A 20,942-nucleotide genomic window follows, 5' to 3' on the forward strand; every position below is an offset into this window, starting at 1 on the left:
AGCACTATTGGGAGGAGCAGCAGTGGCCCTCTGGGGTCTTGGCCAATGCTTATCCCTCAACCAACACCACAAAAACAAATTAGCAACTGTGTATCTTAATATTTTCAGTAATTTCACATTCGTATGTTTGTATCTCATCTCAGTCCCTGTAGAATAACTGTAGGGCACCCATAGACACTGTCCACTTCAGTAATCTGATCCAGAGGACATGGCTATAAAGGAGTAACAACAACTTGTATTTATATAGTGTTTTAATGTGATAAAATGTCCCAAGGTATTTTATAAGAGAACATAAAACAAAATTTGACACTTAAGGATGTATTAAGACAGATGACCAAAAGCATGGTCAAAGTAAGTTTTGGGTATGTGTCTTAAAGGAGAGGCCTAGGGAGGGAAATGCAGAGTGTGGCACCTAGGCAGCTGAAGACACGGCCACCAATGGCGGAGCGATTAAACTTAGAGGTGCTCAAGAGGTCAGAATTAGAAGAATGGAGAAATCTTGGAGGATTTTAGGGCTGGAGGAGCTTACGGATTTGGGAGGTGCAAGGCCATGGAGAGATTTGAAAACATGAATGATCATTTTAAAAAATGAGGCATTTTTGGACTCACCAACGTAGGTGAGCAAGCATGGGGTGTTGGTTACGAGTTAGGGACTTGGTGCAAGTGAGGACAAAGGCAGCAAAGTTTTGAATGAGCTCGAGGTTATGTAGGAAAAAGTTGGGAGACAGGCCAGGAGAGCATTGGAATGGTGAAGTCTAGAGGGTACTAAAGCAAGGATGAAGGTTTCAGCAGCAGATCAGCTGAGGCAGGGGCGGAGTGAGATGATGTTACTGGGTGGAAATAGGTGGTCTTAGTGATGGCGTGGATATGATCAGGAGATCATCTCGGGGTCAAATATAACACCAAGGTAACAAACAGTCTGGTTCAGCCTCAGACAGTTGCTAAAGAGAGGGATGCAGTCAGTAGCTATGGATTAGGGTATGTGATGGGAACTGAAGACAGTTGTTTCAGTCTCCCTATGATTAGTTGGGGGAGATTTCTGCTCCTCGAGTGCTGGATGTTGGACAAGCAGTCTGACAATTCGGAAGACTTAGAGTAAAGGGTTAACATCAGAAGGATAGATGATGCTGATGTAATAATGATGTCAGATCATATGGCTGAGAAGTAAGAGATCTGGAAGAGAGAGAAGTCTCAACCGCATGTGGAAGTCCAAATGTGTAAATACTCACTGCTAATAATGAGTTAAGGTTAAAGAAGCTACAGACTCATTTGGGAGACTAGACAATCCCAAAACACCATCTAAACCCCTACCAGACAACAAAACAGAGGACAACATACCTTCGAATTTTTTTTGTAGTGCTCAGTTGATTTGTTAAAGTGCAATGACCCTTTAATTTTCTTGCCCAGCTGCGTGTGCACATTAAAGTAAAGAGGCCAACTTTTGCATGGCTTGCACAGGTGCCTTTAGCTTAGAGGGACCGTTGGTGGAGAGCTTGAGAGAGGTGGTAGTGAAGTAAAGCTGGGGGTCACCTGTGTACATGGGGTAACTAATGCTGCGTTTTCGGATGATGTCACCAAGGGACAGCATGTAGGTGACAAATAGGAGGGGCCCAAGGATAGATCCTTGGGGGACACCAGCAATACAGGAGCTGGAAGAGAAGCCATTGTAAGTGATAATCTGATTATGACTGGTTAGATAAGAATGGAATCTGGTGGAGGATAGTGAGGTTAATCGTGTCAAAGGTAGGTTGACAAGCATGAGGAGGGATGGTTACCATAGGAAGCCATTTGGGACTTTGCTGAAGGCTGTGACTGCTAAAGGCACCTCTCCAATCTTCACCCACACCCCACACTCAATCAGACTCTACCCCACCTCTCCAATCTTCACCCACACCCCACACTCAGTCAGACTCTACCCCACCTCTCCAATCTTCACCCACGCCCCACATTCAATCAGACTCCACCCCACCTCTCCAATCTTCACCCACATCCCACATTCAATCAGACTCTACCCCACCTCTCCAATCTTCACCCACATCCCACATTCAATCAGACTCTACCCCACCTCTCCAATCTTCACCCACATCCCACATTCAATCAGACTCTACCCCACCTCTCCAATCTCCTTAAAACCTCAGAATGGTTATGGCACAGAGGAGGCCATTTGGCCCATTGTGTCTGCACTAGCTCCTCAAATGAGCTATACACCTAGGGAAAAATAATGCCCCCGTTGTGGGGGGTTGCCTGGGGACAGGCGGGGGTAGCTCGCCTATCATGACGCTCGCCTGGAATAACTGAGTGGGTGTGGGGGGATTCCCTGAGTCCGGGCCTGAGTGAAGAGCGCAGAAATCTCCTTGAGTCACAGGGGTGCCTCAGGCAGATCAGTTTGACAGTTAAAACCTGAAATAAAGCATTTAAAAACTTTTAAAACATGTCCCCTCATGTGTCACATGAGCTGGGACATGTCCAAGAATTATTTTTAAAATTTTTATTGAATTTTAAAACCCTTCATGAAACCTGATCCAGCCCGTGGATGAGGTTTCATGAAAAATGCGAAGGCCGCCTGGGCTCTTCGCCTGCCCCCCCGCCAACCTTAAGGCTGGACGGGCAGCTCATTTAATTGCTTTAATTAGTTTTTAACAGGTCTTAATAGGCCTTTGACAGTTCAGCGGACATGCAGCCGACTTGGCTGTGTGCCCACTGAACTGGAAATCTAAATGACGTGCAGTGACATCGGGACGCACACCCAATGTCACCGCGTATCATTTTACGTGTTGGTGAGTGGGCCTCCACTCGCCGACCGGAGAATTCAGCCCCTAGTGCCATGCCCCCACTTTCTGCCTATAATCCTGCACATTCTCCCTTTTCAGATAACAATCCTTTTGAATGCCTCGATCGAATCTGCCTCCACCACACTCTGAGGCAGCACATTGCAGATCCTAACCACTCGCTGCATGAAAAAGTTTCTCCTCATGTCTCCATTGCTTCTTTTGCAAATTACCTTAAATCTGTGCCCTTTCATTCTCTATCCTTCCACCAATGGGAGTGGTTTCTCCCTATCGATTCTGTCCAGACCCCCATGTTCAACATATCTAAGCACAGACCTTGTGTGTATGTGGTTCAGTGATTTATCTGAGCTGGAATGTTATTATTCCACCTCTAACCTGTGCTCTTTGTGAGTTTGAGTCAATACATTTTTATTAATTTACAACTTGATCAGTTAGATAGAATGGGAACTGTGACACAGAAAAATGGATCGTGTATGAATTTGAACAAGGCACTGCCTGGTCAATTAACTCATTGCTGTAGGCTAGACCTTGCTGAACCTAAATTGGGTATTCCCATATTTTCCTGTAGAATAATAGTGAGAACACTTCGGAAAGCAATTCCGCGACTCGTTAAAGGTGCTATATAAATACAAGTTCTGTATCAAATCATCTCTTGTTTCTTTCTAAGTGCAGTAAATGACATTGAAATGTGTCACCCTGTCACTTTCAAGTGATGGTGCAATGCTAAAAATGAAGCACGAATCTCCTGGTCCTTGCCCGCACAAGCGACAAAAAGAATAAATCCAAAAAAATTATTTGATCAAGCCTCTAAGTTGTCTGGTCCTTGCAAAATACCCCTCAGATCCAAGTATCTCACTGTTTACTGTGCAACGTGTGAAAGACTGTTGTGTACTTCTGATTTTCTTGCCAGTTTAATTCCACAGCCATCAGACAACACCTGCTGGTCAAAAACTCTACCTTAAATGTCCTGCAGGCAAACATTACTCAGGATTAGTCATCCTGACTGCACCCAAGGTGTGGAGGGGGCGGGTGACTCGACAGCATATCTCAATGAGGCACTTCCGGAGGTATTTAAAGTTTAGTTCAGTGTTTTAGTAGTTCAGTGCTGAATACAGAGAGAATCTGGACATTTAGCAGTCAACATGCAAGGAGAAACAGCCCTATCAAGGGAGGGATTCTTGGTCAAAAGGGTAAGCGAACCTTCTTCATTATAAACTGCATATCTCATTTCAACCAGTAAAGTGAGTTACCGTAACAAAAACAAAAATACCTGGAAAAACTCAGCAGTTCTGTTGAAGGGACTCGAAACGTTAACTGTGCTCCTCCCCGCAGATGCTGCCAGACCTGCTGAGTTTTTTTCCAGGTATTTTTGTTTTTGTTTTGGATTTCCAGCATCCGCAGTGTTTTGCTTTTATCTTGGTGAGTTACCGTGTTTGCTTCTAATGGTGCCGTGAAAAGTTTGAGAACATTTTCAGTACTGTAAAGTCTGTAAAAATTCTGTCGCATAAAAACAATTAAGCATTTCAGACTGAAATACTTTGGGGCCCTGTTTCTGCCCACAGTGTTGCTTATCCTAATGTACGTAACAATTTAGGTATCTGCAAGGTTAGGAAATTCACCCGGTGTTTTCTCTGCCTGTGTGTTTCTAAGCACCTCTCCAACGTCACCTTTGTCTGAGATGAGAGACTCCTGTATCTTCCTGCTGTTCTGCTGTTTCCACGATGTAGCACTGAGGCCACCAACATCTTGTGCTTTCTTGAACAGAGGTACTAAATCACAGGATGGAGAGAAAGTAAAGTGCTTATGTTTTGGAAACCTCCATCTATCCAGCTGCTGGCCTCTGTTCAGGAGGAAAAGACATTTTCATGCGGCTGCTGTTACCATCTGCATAATAAATGTTAAATAATGAAATTCTAGCTATGCTAAAGACCAATGATTCAAAATACCACATGGTTTGAAATAAAATGCCTACCGGCACTAATATCTTTTACTTAAAAAGCATAGTTTTACTGATGTTTGGGGACTCAGATGATACATAGGAAAACAACTTAGTAGTAGATTTAGAAATGATTTGGCCAACACATTTTCTTGGAACTCCTGTACCTCAAAATTTGGCACTACACCCTTGATAAAGAATTGTCCTAATGTTATCAAAATTCAATGCTGATGCTAATGAGGTATGTTTTCTTGTGTAAAACTGAATATGGTCTGCAAACGTTTGCAATGGTCTTGTGTGGCATTTAAGGGCAATTCTGCTGCATAGGGATTGATCTCAAGAAGATTTGATGATGAATGTTTAATTTCAGGGTCACGTTGTTCACAACTGGAAAGTGCGATGGTTCATATTGTCCAAGGACCAGCTTCTCTACTATAAAATAGAGGGGGCAAAGAGAGAGACTCGTCCCAGACGTATCATTTCTCTGGAAGGATGTACTCTCCACTGCCCCTGTCTGGATTATGCAAACAGGCCGGTGAGAATTATAAAGCATGTTTGTGTGTTAATAAAATAATAAAGCATGTTTGTGTGTTCATAAAATTATAAAACATATTTCTGTACTATATGCTAATGAATTTGTTTCTTTCAACTGTACAATTTTACAGTTGGATTTAAGATTCCATTTGCACCATCCTTTTCTGATATTCTCTTTATTGTTCGATAACTTTACAATTCCTGACTGATTTCCCTTTGCCCGTAACTCCCAGGGTCACTTCAGGCCATTGCATCATCTCTATTACCATTTCAACCGAGGTTAGCTAACAGCATAGACATCAAGTCTGGAACTGCTTGATCTGTTTGACGTTGTTTTACACAGCATGTGGCATTTAGGCAACTAACAAAACTGAGTTCCCTCAAAGTTGTTTTAAGGAATGCAAAGCACACATTTAAAAAATACTCAATACTTTCATGGGATGTGAGTGTCACTGGCATTGGTTGTCCATCCCTCATTGCCCCTGAACTGAGTGGTCTGAGGGCATTTCAGTTGTTACAGTATCAGTTTAATTTGTTCATGAAATGTGGGAGTGTTTGGCAAGGCCATCATTCCTAATTGCCCTTGAGAAGATGGTGATGAGCCGTCTTCTTTAACCACTGCAATCTGTGTGGTGCAGGTGCTGTTAGGGAAGGAGTTTCAGGATTTTGACCCAGTAAAGGGATAGAGATATACTTCTAAGTCAGGATGGTGTGTGACTCAGAGGGGAACTTGGAACTGGCTGTTTTCCCATGCGTCTGCTGCCCTTGTCCTTCTAGGTGGCAGTGGTCGTGGGTTTGGAAGGTGCTGTCTAAGGAGTCTTGCTGAGTCATTGCAGTGCATCTTGTATATGGTACACACTGCTGCCACTGTGCATCGGTAGTGGGTGGGTGCCAATCAAGTGGACTGCTTTGTTCTTTGTGATGTTGAACCCCTTGAGTGTTGGAGCTGCACTCATCCAGACAGGTGGAGAGTATTCTATCACACTCCTGGCTTGTGGTCCAGTGACGTTTTTGGTCAATGGAAACTCTCAGGGTGTTGATGGTGGGGGAGTTCAGTGATGGCAATGCTGTTGAATGTCAAGGGGAAGTGTTTAGACTCTCTCTTGTCGGAAAACGTTGTCACAGAGAACAAGTGTTTTACATTCAGACTTGATTCTATGTTTACCTATTTTCCAGCTGGTGATTAAATTGAAGACAAAGAACTCTGTTGAGCATTTCCTTGAAGCTTCTTCCCGTGAGCAGCGAGATTCCTGGGCTGCAGACATTCAAAAAATGATTAAAGCTTCTAACCCAGATCACCAAGAGCAACAGAAGTCTTCAAACGTGCACTTCGAAATACCAGCAAACATTTACCTCAGGTAAGTGTTGTTGCTCTGTTTGACAATCTGTTAATATGTCTTGTCTCTTTTCCCTGAGAATTTTCTCCTTCCTGTTTGTAAACTGTTAACTTATTCCAGAGTATAGTTCTACTTGGGGCGACAGTTCTGTAATGGCTCATCCAAATGGCCATTCTATTAATGCAAGACTGGACAGTGAATGCCAATTTAACCACATGGCATATGATGGACAAGCTTGATTCTGTCTTCATCCAATATCTACACACATGTTCCAGCTGGAGTCACTACAATAGGAATTACAGAATCATAGAATCTTGCAGAAGGAGGCCATTCAGTCCATAGTTTCCGTGCCAGCTCTTTGAAAGACTGATCCAATTCCACTCTCCTTTCTCCATAGACCTGCAAATTTTCTTTTCAAAAGCATGAATCCAGTTTCTTTTCAAATTTTCTATTGAATCTGCTTCCACCACCCTTTCGGCAGTGCATTCCAGATCATCATAACTCAATTAGTACACCCCTAGGTTAATTGCAGCAGTACCACCCTGAGCACAGTCCAGGGATCGAACCCAGGATCACTGTGGTCTATATGACTTATACAATCTCAGCCATCAGGAAAATCAAAGCATCTTTCAGAGTGAAGTTATGGAAGCACCTTACTGACTTACCTGTTTAAAAAATGTTCATGGCTGACCCCTACAATACAGCGATTTGTAGGGAAATGCACCTTTATAAGTGTGGCAATTACATATTTTTGATATTATCTATTTTATATCATAATTAGGGAAGTAGCCCAAACATTAATGTACATCAATGGTGCCAGAGTCAGCAAATTGTGATCAGCTCAAGACCTGAAAGAAACTTGTTGCTTAATGTCTCAATCATTTTATACTTAGGAAGTCTGTTATCCCCACCTTTTATTCAATAACGAGGAAATAAAGTACATCGGATTGCACGTTGATTTTGATGCTGTTTAATCAATCTAATTTTCACAGCTTTTCACTAATATTCAGTTCAACCATAAAATCAGGGACCCAGAAATTGATATCGTAGTTATTAAAATTAACCTAATTAAATTTTAATTACATTGGGATATTAGCTACAGTTGTGTAGGGGGTTATGTTACTGGACATGTAATGCAGAGACTTGGGATTAATACTCCAGAGAATGTGAGTTCAAATTCCACAGAGGGAAGTTTGAGAATTTGAATTTAGTGTTGAAAAGAAAATGTGGAAATCAAAAGCTGGTATCAGTAAAATGACCTTAAACTGCTGGACTGTCAAAAAAAATCCAACTGCTTTATTAATTTCCCTCAGGGGAAAGCAATATTATCCTTACTCAGTCTGATCTATATGTGATTCCAGACCCACATCAATGTTGTTGACACTTAATTGCTCCCTAAAGTGGCCTGTTGAGGTCTCGCATGTATTAAAGCTATTTTCAGCAGTTCAAGAAGAAAGCCCCCCACACCAAATTCTCAGGGAAATTAGGAATGGGCAATAAATGCCTTGCCAGCAGCTCACCACATCAAAGAATGAACAGATAAATAAAATAAATAATGCTACCTTTTTAATTTATAGCCACTTAATCACTGACATGCAAGAATCCAGCAGTGGGATAAAAGAGATGACAAATGGCGAATATGGGAATACCTACAAACTGTGCTTTACAGGTAAGCAAGGGAATGTGGAAACCTGGAGAAGGCTCGAGTTTTGTTTTGCTATTTTTATTCTTTCTGATTTTCTTCCCTCCCTGTCAGAAGATATGGTTCCAGACAATTCTCTGTGGTCATTCTTCATGTGTATGCTTTTAACAATGAGTATTGTCTGTCTGTCGAGGGATTGCAGCCAAACCCAATACTCTCTTTAACTGACCAGCTCACCCCCCACAACAACCTTCCCGCTACAGTGATCAGCTACCAGGGCAGGAACCCTGGCCAATTACCCTTCCCCCACCACCATCCCCCCCTCCCCCCCACAATGCTTCTGCTTCATCCAGAAGGAAAGTGTCTCCATGACCACTTTCACTGATGTTCTACAAACCTGCCAAATGTGGCTCTGTCTGAGTGGCATTCACTCATTTTAGTTTAATAATGATTATTTTGAACCCTTCAGCGCTGACGTTTCCTTCCCCGTAAGGATTCAATCACAAGAAACATTTTTGAATGAGACACCAAGATTAAATAGAATCACATTGATCTAATCCCATGTATCTTCACTGGTTCTTCCCAATCCCTTTATTCCCCTTTCCTTCAATCATCTGTCTAACCTATGCTTAAATGTTGACATGTTCTCTGCCTCAATCATTAACTCCAGTAATCAGTTCTACAGACTTGCAACCCTGTGTGCCAAAAAGGTTATCCCGCTTCAAGTCCAATTCATCTTATATCGCTGCACCCTTCAGTTCAGAGCTGGAAACCGTCTGCTTTTATCTACTCTGTTTCATCCATCCATAATTTTAAACACCTACATCAAATCTCTATTCTAATAATAACAGCACCAATTTTTCAAGTCTTTCTTCATGTTTCATATCTTATGTTTGATTTTCCTCAGAGCAATGCATAGGTGACACTAGTTTTTAAGTGTGTAGGAACTTTATTTACAGAGTTTTACACAATGCTTAAAATGTCTACTCCCATGCTTCCAGCTCAGTTTCTAGTAGCTTCTGTGTTGTCTGGTTATTTTCCTCTGAGTCAACACCATTGGCTTAACCAATCAAGCATAGTAAACATAGATTAGTCACCAGGCTCTCATAATCAAACATTGAACAATTGAACACTACATCTTGATTTTGTGTTTCCTCATGCCAGGTGACATCGTAACATTCTGCCTTGACATCTTTCTTACAGTCTAGAACCCAAAACTACACTCCATACTCCAGCTAAGATCCTAGTAAGGATTTATGTAGAATCACCAATACACTTCGGCTTTTATTATACCTGCAAAGGAACAAACATTCATTTAATAATCTTGACTGACTTAAAGTTGAAAATTTAGTTTATTTTCTCATAACTAGTGATTTCACAATGTAAGCCATTTGATATTTACAGAAGCAAACATTTTTTTAATTATTGCTACGAGATGAGTGAATAGGGAGCTGTAATTGCCCTAGTAAATAAGGAGTGTAACTATGTTCAGTAAGGTACAATAAGTAATCTTTATAGCAATTAGATTCTGTGAATTCCATTTTTATTTTTGGGGAAAAACTGTATGGAAATGTTTGGGGGTTTGTTTTGAATCTTTCAACGGTGGTTAAAGGTGGGTATATGGAGTTAGGTCATGGATCAGCCATAATATTACTAAATGGCAGTAGACTTGAGGGGATATATAGCCTTCTCCTGTTCCTATATTCCTTTGTTCCTAAAATATAGGTTAAAAAAGACTGATGTTTGTCAGAGGACAAAAATGATCTTAACAGTTGAAAAAGTTGTGTATGTCATCGGTATTCACTGTCAGTGAAGAGTCTGTAAAAGGTATTGTAACCCAGAAACCAGAGCATAAAAAACATGTATTTTGGGAAACCTAAATATGTATTTACAGATAAAATCCTGGTTAAATCAATGTGAAAAATGGGTTTTATTAGGGAAGGTGTAAACTTTATGTGAAAATCAGAAATATCAAATGTTTGAGTGAGGGGGAAGGGTGGGGGGCAAAACCAGGAATATTGAAAGTGTAATTTTTTTTTCCTTCTCATTCTCCTTTGGGACAAGATTCCTGACAGCCAGCTGCTATTTTTGAACTTGACCTTCACTAATGAACGTTAGGGTCTGTGTGTCCTCTGACTGGCAGGTGCCTCTGTATAATTCGCCTGTTATGTTTGTAGTGTGACTCGGCAACTGGTTCGAATTCACTGCTTTCTGCCAACTTCTGATAGAATGAGCTCTTAATGTTAATTTTCAGGTGGGAACTAATGCTTGAAAAGATTGCTACTGAAATGTCCAAAAAGCCTGAGGAATATATATATAAGATCTGAAATTTGGGCAATGAGCTTATGATACCAAGACTTCATTGTACTAGTTTTTGGCACAGCGTGATGCACTTTAATGCAGATCTAAATATATCTTTTCTGCCTGTTGAAAGTTGATTCCAAGAAAATATGTCAATGGTAAAACTATTATCCCTTTGGGAACAGGTCTTTTAAAAGTTAACAAAAATGAAAACAGTGTGTAATTTAGCACTGGTTCTTTCAGCCAAACCATGGTTTACAGATTTTATTGTTGAGGTAATAGGTCTACTGTCTCTTACCTGAGAGAATGTGTTCCATCAATCTCTAGACTAATTCTCAGTGAGTAGAGCTAATTATTTAATATCTTTGATCTTCTGTCTAAAGGTGCCACTGTGGTTGACTGGCTGGTGTCCAGAAATATTGTCCCAACTCGTTCAGATGGCGTCACGTTAGCCTCCCTTCTAATTGAAGATGATTTAATTAAACCAGTCGGAGATAAAAGTACAAAAGCTATGTGGAACACTGCCGGCTCAGATCAGTTCCTCGATGATTCAACAGCACTTTATTGCTTTGTAAGTCTAGTGTGCAGTGTTGCTCTTTACCTTTTGTCCCCATTCATTTTCTGAAGGTGTTTATTCTTTACTGGAACATGGTTCCAATGGTGCCAGCGCACCTCCAGTGCCCCTATCCTAATTAGGGCTGCCAACCCTCCAGGTTTGCCCTGGAGTCTCCCAGAATAGGATGTGAATTTCCAGGCACTACTGCAGGCAGCCTGAGAGAATTCTGTCCTTTATATTTCCTGCTGTGTTAACATGCCCCATCCCCACCACCACCTCCACGTCCCCTCCCCCACCCTGGCTCTGTGGTGTCAATGGCTGTGACATCTCCCCACCCCAAACCCCACCATTGTACAGGGCTGGATTCTGCTTAGGGTTTTTGGCTTGCGTTATAACACCTACCCCATCATTAGACTTTTTTTTTGCTTCTGGCCAACTCAGCAGATGACGAGCATAGTGGTAATGCTACTGAATTAGCAATCTAGTATTCAGAGGGACGGGCTCAAATTTCATCACGGCAGTTTGGGGAACTTAAAATCAGTTATTGTAATGAATAAAATAGTTGTTGCATTGATAATGATCATGAAATCACTGGATTGTCATAAAAACCCATCTGCTTCACTAATGTCCTTCAGGGCGGAAGATCTGTCATCCTTGCCTGGTCTGGCTTACATGTGACTCCAGACCCACTGCAACGTGGTTGACTCTTAACTGCCCTCTGAAATGGCTGAGCAAGCCACTCAGTTCAAAGGCAATTACAGATGGGCAACAAATGCTGGCCTTGCCAGTGACACTCACATCCCTAGAATGAATAATAATCAAATTGTTACTAAGGAAACAACTTGTTCCTCAAATGAGAAATAAGTTTCAGCTGCAAACAGCTCTAAGTGCAGTGTTGAATGGGTGGCTGCCAGGGAGGAGTTAAAATATCTGGGCACATTTGGTGTTATTCATAATAAAAGCAAAAATACTGCAGATGCTGGAAATCTGAAATAAAAACACAAAATGCTGGAAAAACTCAGCTGGTCTGGCTACATCTGTGGAGAGAGAAACAGAATTAACGTTTCGAGTCCAATATGACTCTGGAGGCTAGAAAATGATATTCATAATTCCGTAAGCATGTTAAGATTGATGTTAGCATGCACTCTTCTGTGACTTCAAATAATTCAAAAAGTTTTGCTCCTACTTTATTTTCCAAAACCTCGCCAATTTTTGTTGTTGAGTATGTACATTTCCAACTTGCATGACAGCAATGATCTTTGCTTTGGAATTATGGGTTTACAAGTCAATCTTAATGAATGTAATAAGTTATTGAACCTGTGACTGGTGAAGTGAAGGAGGACATTCAAGGAGTGCGTGTCTGTCATTTGTGCAGATGGAGATCATAGAATACAGAGGAGGCCATTCACCCCAAAATGCCTGTGACAACTCTTTGAAAGAGTTATCCACTTAGTCGCAGACCCGCGATCTTTCCCCACAGCAGAGCAATTTTTTCTTTAAATATATATCCAACTACCTTTTGAAAATTTCAATGGAATCTGCTTCCATCACCTTTTCAGGCAGCATGTCCCACTTGCTGTGTAAAATAAATGTCCCATCACCTCCTCTCTGGTTCTTTTGCCAATTATTTTTAAAACTGTACTTTCTACCTGCTGACCCTGCTACCAGTGGAAACAATTTCTCCTTGTACCATAGAGTGAAAACCTGGTAGGCACACTGTCTTAGGATGGGTGTAGATTGTTATCTAAAGCAGGCTCATCAGTGATTGCACCAACAGAAACAAAGACAAAAATACCCGGAAAAACTCAGCAAGTCTGGCAGCATCTGTGGAGAGGAACACAGTTAACGTTTCGAGTCCGAATGACCCTTCAACAGCAAGTCTGGCAGCATCTGCGGAGAGGAACACAGAACTGTTGAAGGGTCATTCGGACTCGAAACTTTAACTGTGTTCCTCTCCGCAGATGCTGCCAGACTTGCTGTTGAAGGGTCATTCGGACTCGAAACGTTAACTGTGTTCCTCTCCGCAGATGCTGCCAGACTTGCTGAGTTTTTCCAGGAATTTTTGTTTTTCTTTTGGATTTCCAGCATCTGCAGTTCTTTGCTTTTATCTTATTGCACCAGCAGAGTTGAGCAGCACAATACTTGACACACGCCTCATGTCAATGTGACCCCGTTAGGTTTTGACGTTGTGTTGAGACTCCTGAAGGAGAAACCGGTGATACTTTTAAACCCCTGTCCCAGTCACATGAGTGTGGGGGGAGGGGTGGGTGGAAGGGGCTGGAGGGTGTGGGGAGATGCTGGACGGGAAGCTACAATTTAACTCCTGTATTTTGCATTTTCCGTAGGCAAAAAATGAGAGTAAGACCGATAGTCCAAGTGATAAGATTGAAATACCTTACATGGAGCTTAGCGGCATGATTGTGAAGCAAGGATTTTTGATGAAGCAGGTAACTTGAGTCCTGATCTCTGCAATTCATTTGGCTTAAAATGTGAATATTCTGCAATTAACTTGGTTATGTTGAGCCCCGTGATGGAGGAACCATGGTGACCCCTCAGAAAAGCTGCTTTACAATTGTTTAATTATGCGCACCCCACATGACAACATTTTCCGGTGTCGATATACTGATTGGTGCAGTTTTAAAGTGCTTTTGCTGTCGGAGGTATTACAGACCTGAAAGGATAGGGTTCAATCCCTGGTCAGTGCCAAGTTTCCTGATCAAAGGAAAAGTTTGCCAGTGATTCCCCTGTTGGAAAGTGCGACTGTGTAGATGCCAGTTAAAGGATCAGGCCTGGTTGTACAACCTGCTCATATGTGGAGAATGGCTACTTGGATGCTGTACATGAGATGAACAGATGCCCCTGGTATTATATCCCAGCAACAGTCAATGGCAGTAATTTGACTTTGGGTGATGGCATAAAATAGCAAATCAGCTGCCCATATATCTTCCCTGACCTTCTTTTCAATTCATCAGTTCAAACAATAATCGGGAGGGGTTGCTGATCCAACCCCCATTTGTATTCATAACTGGAAAAGGAAATGAAATTGGAACCTTTGGTATGGAGGGTGGATGTCATAAGGGGAAATAAAAGGCTGGGGGGATCTTACCACAGGATTTGGGACATTGATGCCACATAGGGTTCCCAAGCCGGCACTTGCTGGAAGCACCAGTGCTATCTTGCTGGAGGTGGCCTCCTTATTAGCTATCTCTGCATTCACTATCCTATTAAGGATGGTGGGTGGGATCTCAATGATGCCAGCCCAATCAGAGGGCCAGCAGCTCTGGAGCCTCGGCAGCCCCACCAGGAGAGGTGTGTGTTGCTGAGGCAGCCCAGGGGTCATGAGGGTGCCTCAACATGGAGGATTTGTTTAAGCCTCGGGTGCAGCCTTCCATGCCATCAGGCCCCTCTTTGAGGCATGGAACTTCCAGCTCTGATGCCCCCCCTACCCCTCTGACCTGCTACTTGGTTGAGATGGCAACCCCTGCTTGCAGCAGGGAGAGGCCGCCGTGCTATCAGCAAAATGCCAGTGGGGCTGCAAAATTATCCCATAGTTGGAGCCTTAATTATCTTAATTAGCTGCCTGCCTCTGTGGTGCAGGGAGTCAATCTAGTTCCCTAATTTCCCCCCGGTGGTGAGAATGCATCGGAGAGCCGTCCAGATGCTGCTCCCCATTATTATCCCAGCCTTCTCCCCCTCCAACCCCATCTCCATGAGGGGGCGCTGCGGGGGTCAAGAAAATCCAACCCAAAGTTTCAAAACAGCTGATGTGGCTTTTTTATTTCTCCACAAAAAGCCAAGTTCACTACTTTTGAAACTTTGGGCTGGATTTTCTATTTTAGCCTTGCTTAAGTAGATGAGGACTAAAGGGAGTGGTGACGAATTTGTGCACATTTCCACTTATTACCATTGCACTGGTTGGTTTGCTAAGTAAACATATGTTCTTGCTGCTTTATTGTTCCCAGATTTTAATTGTATTACATAATCATTAATACAATTATTCACAAGGTTGCTTCGAATATACCCGAGCTCCGATGATATTTTGAATTAGCTCACCTTTGAACATAGGCCAGGTCCATGTTTCCTGTTCTCGTGTGAAGTGAATTTTTGTCGGATTGTGAAGTCAAATATGATCATCTAACCACTGAAGAGTCAGCTGCACTGCCAGAATGGATGGTGATATATTCCAAGCTGTAAAATACTGCCCAGCTTTGGCCTGCGTTGCATTCGAGACAATTTGAATGTATAACAGTGCATTCTAAGAGCTGCCATACAATGTAGACTCTGCCGAATATTAGTTTCATGTTAAGCGTTTAGGAAAATTATATGATCTCTGTAAAACTTTAATCTTTCTCACTTCCAAGATCCTAAACATTGTGAATTTTTCTTTGTGCTCAGGGACACAAAAGGAAGAATTGGAAAGTGAGAAGGTTTGTTCTGAGGTCAGAACCTTCACACCTGCACTACTATGATCCCTGCAAGGTTAATATCGTACATTTTAACTTCAGCTTTCTGTGAGCGTATGTCTCTAGCTTAATTTTGCCTCTGTGATACCACTTCAGGGTCAGGTGACAGGAGGGGGTTCTTATAGCAGAGTGAGGTATCTACCTTGAATTTATCCCCTTTGCTTGGACATCCTCTGCCAGTTGCATCCAAATCCAGGCAAGAGTGAATGCTCTGATACAGAAGCAAAAAACTGCGGACAATGGAAATCTGAAATAAAAACAAAAACAAAAAAAAAAATGTGCTGGAAATACTCAGCAGGTCAAGCAGCATCTGTGGAGAGAGAAACAGAGTTAATGCTTCAGGCCGATGACCTTTCCTCAGAATTCTGATGGTTTCTGATGAAGGGTCATTGGCCTGAAGCATTAACTCTGTTTCTCACTCTGCAGATGCTGCTTGGCCAGCTGAGTACTTCCAACATTTTTTGTTAATGATCGGATACTTTTTACTAATTAAGTCTGATACGTTTAGCACATTGAACCATACTATTGAGATCCTGATCTCACCTGCATCACTCAAACACAAGCACAGGACCTGGATTAATGGCTCTGTTTAAAATAACAAACAATATCACATGAACATTTCACTTATGTGCACTGATAACCTCTAGCCTGAAGTGAGTAGTGTATTGTGTATGTTTAATATTCAAAACTGTCACACAGCCGTGACTCACTGAGTAACACTCGCGCCTCTGAGTCACAAGATTGTGGATTTGAGGCCCAATGCAGAGACTTGAATGCAAAATCTAGGCTGACGATCCAGTCCTGCACCTGAGGGAGTGCTGCACTGTCAGAGGTGCTGTCTTTGGGGGCTCAAAGGTTTGTGAGGCAACTCCCATCTTGTTTGCTAGACGGGTCCTAGCTATTGCCTCGAAAGCGAAAAGGACATTAATCTCAGATTGGAAGCCTTCTCGCTTCAAGTCCTTTCCACCCCTTCTTGTGGTGGACCTGTTGACCTTTTACCTCACGGTGGAGGACAGATGTTGGAAGGGTGAAACAAAGTCCATTGTGGCACGGAAGGTGACACCTAGAAAAATTTGGTGCGCTCAACAGAAATGGCGCAAAGGGCAAAAGCAGAGAAACACCCTGTACTGGCCACCCACTGCAGCTACAAGGTACCTAAACATCTTGGATCCTCCTCGCCTCTGGGATCATGCAAAAACAGCCAAGAGAGTGGGGGATAGCAGAATGGACCTTTCATCCGCTGTAATCAAATCCCTCAGTGTAGGTTTAGCCGTGAAGTGTGACCTACAGAAGGACAAAAATATGGAATATTTTAAAACAAAGATTCCCATGTAACTTGCATTCATTTTGTGCTTCTGGCATTTCTAAGATTTCCGTACATTTATTTTGAGTAAATAATGAAAGTTTTTCTCAACTGACCTGAAATAACTGCTTTACATCATTAGGAAAAAAATAATCAGCCTGTGGGTGGGATGTCACTTCGAGGCTGCCTGGTTTCTGCTTTGGAAGACAACGGAGTCCCACCAGGTAAGACTTGGTTTCCCATTATTAGAAACAGATGAAGATAGAGGGGTCAGTTGAGCAAATTAACCAATTAAATCTTGGGCAATATTTGTGAGGTGCTTGAAAAAGTATAATAATATGGTGGTTATGGTACTGCAGTAGCAACAGAGGTCATGGACTAGCAACAAAGATCAGGTTCCAAATCAACTGCTATAAATTTGGTAATTAGTGAGCTGACATCAAAATGAAAAAATAAATCTGCTGGATTATCATAAAAGCCCAACTGATTCCTTTAGAGAAGGGATCCTGCAACTCCTACCAAGTCTGGGTAGAGGTCCAGTCTCACGCTAGCTGGTTGACTCTTGAATGCCTCTGAAATGGTCTAGCAAAACGTTCAGTTGTTAAGACAATTACTGCTTAAGAAAAACGCCCACCATGACCACCTTAAGACAGCAAGTGGCAATAAATGAGGTTTTGCTGGTTCCACCCACACCTTCAGAATAAATCGTAAAACAAAAAATTATGAAAAGTTTAATTCTACAGACAAATGTTGGCAGGAAGCAGTGACCTGAGGTTATCCTGGCTTTCAACTGTTTTAAGATATTTAATCAGGGGTATGATTGCAAACCTCACAACTTATGGGTTTGATCATATAAAGGAGTAACAAAGACCAAGGGCAGAATTTTGCGGTTTGCGAGTGGGGGTGGGGCCCGCTCGCCGACATGTAAAATGACGCATGGTGATGTTGGGCGGGCATCCTGATGTCACTGCGCGTCATTTAGATTTTCAGTTTGGCAGGCACGCAGCCGCGTCGGGTTGTGCGCCCGCTGAACGGTCAAAGGCCTATTAAGGCCATTTACATAGTAATTAATTCAATTAGCTGAGCTGCCCGTTCAACCTTAAGGTTGGTGGGCAGGCGAAGAGCCCAGGCGGCCTTCGCATTTTTCATGAAACCTCATCCATGGGTAGGATGGGGTTTCATGAAGTGTTTTAAAAGTCAATAAAAATTTTAAAAATAATTCTTTCACATGTCCCAGCTCATGAGGGGACATGTTTTAAAAGTTTTTATTTCCCTTTATTTAAATTTACACGTCAAACTGATGTGCCTCAGGGAGATCTCTGCGCTCTTTTGCGCGAAAGAGCGCAGGGAACGACTCGGAATCCCTCCCTGCCCACACAGGGAGCGCTCAGCGCTTCCGGGTGAGCATCACGCTGGGCGGGCCTTAATTGACCTGCCCACGTAAAATGGCGGCACATCCCCGATCAGGGGCGCCAATCGGGTTCACACTCGCCCCCGCCTGCCCGTACCTCGCACAGCTCCCACAACAGGGGGAAAATTCAGCCCCAACTTTATTTTTGAATTTAGATCTATGCCGGTAATTACCTCACCTGCGGAAAGGCCGATCTCAGCCAAACTTATTAAATGAGATGTCAACCTGGCCAACACACCTGAGGAAGATGTTGCAAAGACCAGCACGCACAATATGGGTTTGAAAATAAAAGGTTATCCTATGTCCTTTGTCTTTCACAACAAATGGCAGAATGTCTCTGAAAGGAAAAATAGTACTTACAGTTGTATAGATCTTTTCCAAGGCCGGGATTTTACGGCCTAGCCGCGGCGTGTCTCCCCCTGGCGGATGCAGTGAGTCTCCAGTCAGTTTGGCAGGACCATAATATCTCGCTGGGTGGGAGGGGCCATGAAATCCTGGCCCAAGTCACAGAATCACACAGTGCAGAAGAGGCCCTTCAGCCCATCGAGTCTGCACCGACATGTGAGAAACACCTGACCTACCTACCTAATCCCATTTACCAGCACATGACCCATAGCCTTGAATGTTATGACGTGTATCTCTGTATCACCCAGTGGTCATGATGTTCCTCATTTAGAGATTTATAGATCCCTTCAAAACTGTAGCTTGTTTTAGGGAGCTGTGAAGACTTGGCTCACCTAATCTTTTTTTCTGTCATGTGGAAGAAGAGGTGTGTTCTTTACTTTAATGAACATAATGTTTATCCTTTCGATTATTTAATCTTTCAGGGATAAAAGGAAATGTTCAAGGCAATCTCTTCAAGATCATAACCACAGATGACGTGCATTATTACATTCAAGCTGGATCTCGTGCAGAAAGGTCAGAGTGGATCCAGGCAATCAAACAAGTGGCATAAACATCTTGCAAAAGTGCCCTCGGTTGGCGTTGGAAAGAAGAAAGGAAATGAACTGAATAACAAAATTTCCAAAAAGTGCTCCTATCTCATGGCATTTGGATTTTAATTGCCAGAAAATGCAGTCTTGAATGTGAAAACATCTCTCACCTACTCAAATACACACGCACCATAGACACACACACATCTACATTGTTAACAGAAGTCATCCACTGGCTTTGTGCTCTCTCTTGCTGTTGGACTAAGTGAACATGGCAGACTTTGGATATAAAATAATGGCCACAGGAGGTCGTAATCTCCAAACTTTGGATTAATATTTGCTATTTGTCCATCTATAAATGTTTTATGAATGGAGTGTTACCAGACTGCTGAGATTGCACTCAATGACCCCCAGTAACCATGCTGCATGGAAATGATACTTTTCAATGGAATTTTGACAAGATAGAAAATGATGCCTTTTGTTATTGTATTTAATACCTAAATTGTTATTTATGCACTTTATTTTTCTAGATGTCATGTAGTTCCTTTTTGTCATGTTATTGCTTTGTGTACCTTATGGAAAAAACTAATGTATTTGAATGTTGCTTTTTCTCCTAAAAAAAATACTCAGCACTATTTAAAGTTGGTCTGAAGTTTTGAGTGTAATTAAAAGGATAAACAATTTAATAATTAAAGGAGGAAGCTGGATGTTTTGAAGTCGTTTATCTCATCTTTGGTCAATTTTGAGTCAACTGATTGCTGCCAGTGGGCAGAGACGAGACTTCGCTACAAATGGTTGTGTTCCTGGACTGATGGAGATGGTGGAAATGAATCAGGTTTCCCACTCCTGATTGCTATCCAGTGACAACAGACAGAAGATGACCATGCTAGGCTTGGCTGTGGTACTTTTATAGTCAACTAATCTGATAAGGCTCACAGAGAACCATGGAACTGCTGACACCTGTGGAACCCTATTCTGCATGGTCCCACTATCATCAAGATGGGATGAGTTACAGCAAAAAACAGAGAAACTGAAGGAATCCTCACTGGAATTTTTTTCTGTCCATGTTAGTGGTCCAGTGAGTTTATCCAGTGAGCAGCTGATGCTGTTCAGTGGGGGAAGGTCACAGGTTGAATCCCTGCTCTGCCCTGAGACAGCTGACCTGAGCACGAGTGGCAGTGAGGGCACTGTATTTGGTGCCTTAGCTTGGGGTGGGGCAATTGTTACAGTCCGGTTAAGGACCAGCAACCTTTTGTTTAAAATAGACTTAAGTTTGAAATCCTAGTTACCCACCAGGAGAATAAAGCAACAAGATTCCACGGTTTTAAACAAACAAAATAAAATTTACTATACTAAGCCAGAAAAGTAAAACAATTCACCATATCTATTTAATACTCTAACATTCAGAATTAATGTGAGACATATATGAATTAACAGGCACACTATGGTCAAACACACCACACTGCACATTAAAGTGCAGATGCAACGAAGACAGATCTCAGCAACCCATCCAGACTTCAGTGACCACTGAGTGACAAAATCTCATTAAAACTCTGTCTCCTTCATGAGGGATTTTAACCCCTCACTTTTGAAGATCTAGCCTCTGGATTCCCACAAAAGCCGCTCTGACTTTGACTGCCTCAATGACTGCTTGTTATGACGTGGCAGATGACGTGTGCCAGGTGGACCAAATCCACAAGGGAAACTTGGCCACGCTATCATAACGGTTTTGCAATTT

The 20,942-nt window shown here is 42.3% G+C and overlaps 1 protein-coding gene across 1 annotated transcript; it reads left to right on the top strand.

Moving 5' to 3' along the window:
• Positions 1 to 3,822: 3,822 nt before the first annotated feature.
• Positions 3,823 to 19,913, top strand: plek2 (pleckstrin 2). The gene is made up of 9 exons (XM_078563224.1): positions 3,823 to 3,979; positions 5,096 to 5,260; positions 6,436 to 6,617; positions 8,174 to 8,265; positions 10,923 to 11,110; positions 13,441 to 13,542; positions 15,491 to 15,574; positions 17,004 to 17,085; positions 19,100 to 19,913. Exons 1-9 carry the CDS (start codon positions 3,932 to 3,934, stop codon positions 19,225 to 19,227), a joined length of 1,071 nt encoding a protein of 356 aa, XP_078419350.1. The 5' UTR covers positions 3,823 to 3,931; the 3' UTR covers positions 19,228 to 19,913.
• Positions 19,914 to 20,942: the final 1,029 nt, after the last annotated feature.

This window comes from Cetorhinus maximus, chromosome 18, assembly GCF_964194155.1.
Source record: "Cetorhinus maximus chromosome 18, sCetMax3.hap1.1, whole genome shotgun sequence".
Lineage (NCBI taxonomy): Eukaryota > Metazoa > Chordata > Chondrichthyes > Lamniformes > Cetorhinidae > Cetorhinus > Cetorhinus maximus.